Raw genomic sequence first — 8,161 nt, 5'->3', positions numbered from 1 at the left:
AAGTCTTTTCACAGCTGTAAATCACCATTGTTATCGGCCTGCAGTAATGATATATAAAGGGAAAATAAATTTTTCCTATCTGTCATCTTCATCCATCTTGTTGTATTCCCTGACCCCACTGTCAAGGCTATATCGCTGCCCAGAGGCCATCATCATGATATAGTCATGTCAGATATGGCCCCTGTGAACGTGAGAAAAATGTGTGTGTTGTTTTGTTCAGTCCAACTAATATACAGGACAAGAATGCATGTATTAATATATCGAGGGCTTCTCTGTAGTTTCTCTCCATCACTGGCAGCAAATGCAGCTTTCTAAATACTATGTATTTTTTCATCTAAATTTAACTGACAACACTGGCTTGGTTTATTCTTGTGTTCACAAATATTATTGCTGTAAACAAGCCTTTAATAACATCAGAAAACATTATAAACTAGTGATAGTTTTAATCCTGTGTTTTGAAGTTTTGTGTTATTAGCCTTTTGTTTATATTTTGCAAAGCAAAGTGCTACATGTCTGCATCCTTCAGAATGATTATACTCATCTCATATTTCTGGATGGATTGTAACCTACATGATCCAGAACATATTTTCATGCAAAGTTCAGTTTTTTTCCACTTCTCTTTAAACAAGATATAAACTAAGCTGATTTGACCAGAGAAGAAGTGCACTCCAAATTAAGTAAAGGGATAATAATGTGGTCACATTTTTCTTAAGGTCTCTTTCCCTGATTGGCTCCTGAAGAGTAAACCCAACATTCCGCAGTGGTTCGCTGCAGCAGCTTTTCCACTGCCAACTGTGGTCATTCTCTCACCTGGAGTCCCTGCACACACTCAGAGTTCACACTGCCGGCAACTTTTAACTCATTTGAGGACTGATCGTCGACTGAATTGGGATCAGTGGAAACATGTTTGGGATTGTCATCACCTTGTTGTGTTTCTGCTCGCTCCACCCTACTTTTGGACAGGTGAGTGAGAGCAATGTCACAGGCTAACATGTTAATTAATTACATCCTTCTATCTATTGAATTGATCAAGTGATTCCAAAATGCATGGCTTGAAAAGCAAAAACTGCTCAAACCTGAGTAACCTCTCTCCTCTTAAGTACACAACAGGTCCAACTGTGAATGTTCCTGCTGGGCATTACATAGAAAGTTTTTGATACAGCAAACTTTAAGTGACCTTCACTTTGCATGCAAGCTTCAGGAACAAGACCCCAGAGGTTCCACTGAATACACTCAATATTTCTATGCTGTGCTTCACTGCAATCCTGCTTAACTTTTCCAAAAAGCTGCATCAGTCTGTGAATGACTCTCTTTGGGCCTCTGTATGCATGTCTGTGTCTTTGCATGGGTGTTACTGACAGATGGCCAACATGTTTATGTGCTTATGAATAAGAACGTGAGTTGGATGGTTTAGGTCCTGTATATACGTGTGTGAGTGTATGTGTGTGTTGTTTAAAGTTGCATTTCAGTGTTTCAAAGTTGGTTATGTGGTTAGATTTAATAGTACTGTACTGTAATCTTGAGTTCCAGTACTGCATGCCTCCTACACACTGTCACACAGTTAACATGAAGCCATGAGAAATGTTGCGTAGCACAGGCAGAAAGAGGCCTTTGACAGCTACACTATAAACACCAGCCAGCTCCCCCCGACCGACTGAAGTTCTGTCCAAATCAGAAAGGTGTTTTCAACAAATATTGACTCTTCTTACATAACTCTGGCTGGACGAAAAACACTAATTGGTTGTCTGAAAACATGCATGAGAGGACAGGGCAGAAGGAGTATGACACTGTTGAATGGATAGAAAACAAGTCAGTGCCACTCCCTTGCCCCTCCAGCCAATAGAAAGGGAGGTTGTAACACAGGTGATGTTTATGCTGAGGATGTTTATACCCGAATGACTGACCCCAAACCCTAAATCCACCACATTATGAAGAGCAAGTGATTACCCATAATGCAAGCTAAATAGCTGATAGCTAATTTGCTGATTTCATCCCCTCTCCTAAGATGTTCACAACTAAAAACTACTTCCACAAGAATAGTAAACTGGTTACTTTCAGTGAGTGTTCCTGTGTTAATGACTGAGTTACAGTATCTAGTTTTGAGAGGAGGAGGTTCCTGCTTGAAAATACTTACAGTGGCCAAACATACTCTGATCCTACTGCATTTACTCCCTCATATAACAGCCCAGTCTCTGTGCTGCACAGGTCTTCAAGTGCACTCCTTCAGCAGACTTTCATTTGTTTATGTGCAGTGGAGCTCACTCAGATTTTCAAGTTTTGGATACAACTGTGATTTTATATAATAATGTTCTTTTAATTAAACCATCTACTGGCACAATTGAGTGATAAATCAATAGATTTACTTTGGGAGTGTAACCTCAGGTATCCATAGGCGTTTGAGGTGATCAGAATGTTTTTGCCCTTCCAGTAAAATTTACAAGGGAAGCACAAAGAAAAAACATACAAATGCAATTTATGTAAGGTAATCTGTTGTCTGGGAACTGCAATTTCAATCATAGACAGAACTGTACAAATGCAACATAATGATTGAGTGCAATGAAAAGGCGAATGTGTGGTTACAAAACCATTTGTAGGTTTTCTGGCTCAGACACCATTAAAAGAATAAAGATCTTTTGGTTGTAAAAATCTTTAGCATCCTTTTGAGTCTTGTGAATGAATGGAAAGTTAGTTCTCTGGCTAACACGTCAATGACATCACTGGCTTGTGGTCCTGCGGACTCTTTTTCATGATGACAAATATTTATTTTAAACTTACCTGAGCCAGGGGAGTAGCTTTTCTGTATTCCTAAATTCAGCAAAAACAGCATTCCTTTTTGAGAAAACTCATAAAAAGTTTTAACACAACATCTGTAGTTTTCAAGAACCAAATACTAACACTATATATAGTGCAATATACTCTTAAATGCTCCTATGTCTTAGAAGAATGCAGTGTTAACAAAAATCACAATCTTCTCATATCAAAATGATTGAATGAAAGTACTTACAATTATGTGGAGACACTTTTATTTGCAACATTGTAGCAAATAATAAAAATTCTATACTTGTGATACACTCAACATAACATAAGTTGTTTTGAAATATTAATCAACATTTAATGAAATGAGTCGTCCTCTCTGTTTTGTTCCAGGACTGTCCCAATAGACAGGAAATACAGGGCTCTCTGAAGCAGGTTCAGAAGCTTCTGTCAGCCCATGAAGCCTCGTACTTGCAGAGTCTGCGTAACCTGAAGAAGAAAATAAACCTGTTGCAAGGCAGCGCAGGGAAGCAGACCACAAGAGCCATCAACAGTAAGCAAAATCCTCAGAAAGACTGATTTATTCAAATGTTAGATGTTGAAATATCTGCCATCCCTTTTTATCACCTTCTACTTTTCGAACAGGTACCTGCCCAAAACTGGACGCACCCATCAATGGGAGAAAACTTGGGAAGTCACACAGCGTGGGCCATGAGGTTCACTTTCTGTGTGACCCTGGTTATGAACTTGTGGGATCAGAGAGCAGGCTTTGTCAGGAAAGCCTGACCTGGAGTGGCCAGCAGATTACCTGCCGAGGTGAGAGACCAGCACTGATCTTCTGCTACCTGGCCTCACTGTGATGGTCACTTTCTCCAGTGCTTCCTCCTCATCCTGTGTCTCTCCTCTTCTTCACCCTGACCACCACTCACCCTGTTATCTAACCCACTGATCACTTTTACAACCCTGTCATCGTCCCCTTTGTAACCTTCCCCTCTCCTGCTCTCTATTGCCATTCCTCTTTTTGTGCTTTATGCATGTCACCAACGTTTTTCTACGTAGAGTGAGATACATTTCATATGTGACCCAGGATCATATTTCCTCTTTATGTACTTTGGTCATTGTCCAGAGAGCTTATTGAATGCTGTGACATGTGATATTCCAACCTCTATGTCCTCTGACAGCTCGCTGACTTTAAGACAACAGCTCAAAGGCTGTTTGATCAAGACAGGGTTTCCTCTACACTTTGGCTGCACCTAACATTAACTCATCTGCTCCATTTTTTCCTTATTTGCTCTCTAACATACATATGCCATGATGTCATGTTCTCTTATCTTTAATCAGTGTTTTGTTGCATATGTCTTTGTGTTTCTAGAAGGTTCAAAGGTAGCAATGGAGTTTCCTCGTATAACCTTCCTTTTCTGTCTTTTCCCTCAGACATCAATGAGTGTGCAGCCTCCCCGTGTCTGAATGGTGGGACATGTGTGGATGAAGTGAACCAGTTCTCTTGTGTATGTGCCAAAGGCTGGTCTGGAGCCACCTGTCAGAGCCCTGTGCCAACATGTAGGTATAATACACTACATAATCAGACCACACACATATGTTGGAGATGTAGTTTTATTTCACCATCTTACTGCTGTTTACATTTAGATTCGGCCTGTAGTTGCACCAAATGGTTTGATATCTTAATACTGGGACCTACAGCACATATAACAAATGAGTTTTCAAAACAACACTTTACTGCAGAGCAAATGTTTTATAGGCTAGTATCCAAATCCTTCCAGTCTGCTAAAGGAGATTACATTGGCTGGTGGTTTGGCTTGCCAATACAAGGCAGTGCTACATACCACAAAGTGGGTTTTATTAAATTCCAGCCTGAAGTCTAAGACGATGCTGGTTGAGTGGCAGTGGTCTGCTCCCTGATGTGGATGGTTGAGTTCACGCACAAACAGAAACTGTGAATCTCTGGAGCCCAGTTTGTTTTGTTTTTCTCTGTTTATTTAATATTTCCACGCCAACATACAGTTTGTTACTGTAGGTAACAGTGTAGGCACTCTGTGTGACCGATACTGGATTTTTATGGCCGATACCGATGTCAATATTTGAGAGTTTTAAAGTTCTGATAATGTCTGATAATAATTTCGGTTAATATATACACACATAATATTTCCAAACATTTCTGATATGGATCCCTTAAATTAGTTTTGTAAAGTATTTTGATATGATATGTACAGAGCAGGACATTTTACAGTTGAAAAATAAACTCTGTTTCTTATCGCTTATCGGCATTAAGCTTATATTGCATCTTTTTTATTAGTCTAGTTCTAGTGTAGACAAACCATCTTGACTAAAAAAAATAGATGTGTGAATAGATGAAGGCTGAGTGATGCCAACATTTTCACTTGGTGAAAAAAATTCAGTGTACAATATAATTGTCCCAAACCCTGAAAAAAGATGTATAAACAGCCTACTTGTTAAAAACCTCAACTGAATTACATGAATCATAAGCATACTGTTGTTGACATAATGTTGAATTTACACATGGAGAGTATCTGCACATTGGATTAAAGCTCACAATATTTTATTGGACTGATAAAAGGCAACTTTTCTGCCCTGTCAAAGCAATATATGTCAGAGCTTTATGCTGAGATAAAATCCAGTCACTCTCCTCTTAAATTCCATTTGACACTGGCAGTTGTGACTGACACTGTCTCACATCATAATGCTCTACACATCAACAATGTCTGTCACACATTGTCCATCAATAATTGACTTAATGAACGTTGCTGAGCTCCAGGGTAGATACAGAGCTACTGCTTATTTTTCCTCTTTCCTGTCTTCCTCATTCAGTCTTTGTCACCATGACAAACACCTCTGACGCCACAGCTGCTGCTGCTACCTTGCCTGCTGCTACCACTGGGCCCTTTGTTCGTCCATCACGTTGCACTATAGTGCAGGGGACTACCCACTGCACCTGTGAGCCAGGATACACCATCTCTGGCAGGGACAGCAACACCTGCACTGGTGCGACTAATACCTGCCCTGTAATTAAAACAGATACACTCATTTATGTTTCCATGTAGGATGTTAACTGTGTGCGCAATGTTCACTTCAGATATAGATGAATGTGAGCTGTTCCATAATGGCCAGGCTGGGAAACTGTGTTTACATGCTTGTGTTAACACCCCTGGAGGCTACCGCTGTTCCTGTCCTGTCGGATACAATTTGACCCGCGATGGACGCAGCTGTAAAGGTGCACTCGCATTTTTCTTTTTCTGTGTTTCGTTTGGCTTTTCTTAATTTCAAGAATCTGCACTCAACATTAGATTAAGTACTCTACAAGATAGTTTCTGTTATGCCAAATGCCACAGTACAACATTCCCATTTGTATATAACATACTTTCTATATACTGTGTTGCTTAAACTACATGTAATAGAAAGCCTATTATGTTAATGACCAAAGCCACCAAACCTAGCCCTAGACATTAAAACACTTTTTTCTTAGAGCGCACACATTTGAGAAACTTTACAGTGGATTTAACTGCAAGTTTAATCAAAAATGGCTCCTATCAAAATGACTCCAGTTCACAAAAAAATTCAGAATGTAATTCTCATACAGTATGATGATGATGATTCCCAACTAACTTTTCTGTTTGAATAAATGTTACTGTGTTGATGTTTCCTCACAGACATTGATGAGTGTGCCACCAGACAAAACAACTGCACAAAGGATCAGATGTGCATTAATACTTACGGTGGTTTCCAGTGTGTCCGTGTGGACTGCCCCAAAATCCCTAATGCTACATATGTCAAGACATCGCCTATGTGAGCATTATCCTTAATCATTTTTTCACATCCAAGTTCACTCCCCATTGTACAAATAAGATTGCATTTGAGATGCACAGTAACATGTAGATATGGGGATGAAGTCTTAGACCAAATAAAAACTTTGACAGTATAACTAGTTTGATTTCGTAGACTGAACACCATTTCTCACACTTGGATGAACTCTTTCAGCTACATTTTCCTCAGTTTTCACTTCTTTTCCAGGCGTTGTGAACGTAACCCCTGTCCTGTGGACAACAAGGCATGTTCTCAGGCCCCAAACTCCTTCTCCTACCATTTCCTGGCTGTCGTGTCCAACCTGTCATCTCCCCGCGTCATGTTCAGGGTCTCAGCATTACGTCCATTGGGTGACACACTTCGCTTCTCCCTGCTTGGGGGAAAGCAAGCTCGGCGCCACTTCACAGTCCAGCGTTCAGACCGTCTGACAGGTCAGCTGATGCTGGTGAGCCCCGTGCAAGGCCCTGCCACGTTGGAAGCAGAAGTGGAGATGAGCGAGCTGGAGAGACGAGTGCAGCTGGGGAGGTACATCACCAAAGTCACCATGTTTGTTTCCCAGTATGAGTTCTAGAAAGGGAGGGATGAAAGTGGAAACACACTTAGAGCAAAAAGGACAAACAAAAGTCTGGTTTGGATTTAGGACTGGATAATCTGATGTATGGTGGTGACCATCTTTAAAGTCGACTGTACTGTTGCTGAAGGAGGTGCTGCAGCCAGGTCTCAAAACTGTAGTAAAGTAAGCATGAAGCAGCATATTTACTCTCAAGTGATGGATGGATTAACACCTGTCTTGCACAGCTGCATGCAATAAATGTTTTAGAATATGGTTTCTTTGGGGACATTGGTAATAAGATTAAAAAAATGCTAATTGAGTAATGTATGTTTGGGTTGACTTTACTGTAAGAGTTTTGCATGGATTAACTAAAACATATTTATTGCACAAAGATAGAAATGAGTGTAGGCGATATATATGGTGAATGACATGATGTAGCAAACAGTAAAGCAGCAATTAACTGGAGGAACCAGATAATATGTAGACAGTCCACCCTGAAAGTGCTTTTTTTGTAAATGACAGTCCTGCTATGTTGACATTTATGCTATGTATACTGGACATGTAATCATGACGTGTGAAGATTTTGTATTTCTCTTTAATATCATGTTTTGTTTATATTCTGGTTTCAGTACAACTATAATATTCTTGCTTCCAGTACAATCATTAAAACACCATGTAAACCCTAAAAAGTTCAGTCTTTTATTTGCAAATGCATAAAATCTTAACAACAAATAAACTCTCTACCTTCTGAAATATGCTGTACGAACAGTCTGGTATATGTACATATATATAAGCAGTGATATATGTGAGCAGTGGTTGTTTGGGAAACACTTTAGTTCTCGCAGTACAGAGTAGTGCTGTTCAGCAGACAGACTGCCAAAGACAGGCTGCTCAAAGAGCCACTGTGTTCTTACAGTGCATGAATAACTTTAACTTTTAAATTTGCAAGTACACACAGAAAAATGCACGCGTCACGCGAACCTTGCAAGTAATGTATGTGTGTTTATTTGAAAA

At 39.9% G+C, this 8,161-nt stretch overlaps 1 protein-coding gene across 1 annotated transcript; it reads left to right on the top strand.

Moving 5' to 3' along the window:
* Positions 1-795: 795 nt before the first annotated feature.
* Positions 796-7,902, top strand: LOC122879804 (fibulin-7-like). The gene is made up of 8 exons (XM_044204258.1): positions 796-963; positions 3,148-3,307; positions 3,400-3,570; positions 4,189-4,314; positions 5,602-5,775; positions 5,867-6,004; positions 6,441-6,576; positions 6,802-7,902. The coding sequence occupies exons 1-8, from the start codon at positions 904-906 to the stop codon at positions 7,163-7,165; spliced, it is 1,329 nt and encodes a 442-aa protein (XP_044060193.1). The 5' UTR covers positions 796-903; the 3' UTR covers positions 7,166-7,902.
* The last annotated feature ends 259 nt before the right edge of the window (positions 7,903-8,161 follow it).

Source organism: Siniperca chuatsi, linkage group LG1, assembly GCF_020085105.1.
Source record: "Siniperca chuatsi isolate FFG_IHB_CAS linkage group LG1, ASM2008510v1, whole genome shotgun sequence".
NCBI lineage: Eukaryota > Metazoa > Chordata > Actinopteri > Centrarchiformes > Sinipercidae > Siniperca > Siniperca chuatsi.
Note: the sequence above shows the minus strand (reverse complement) of the source record. Positions and strands in the feature narration are given on the sequence as shown.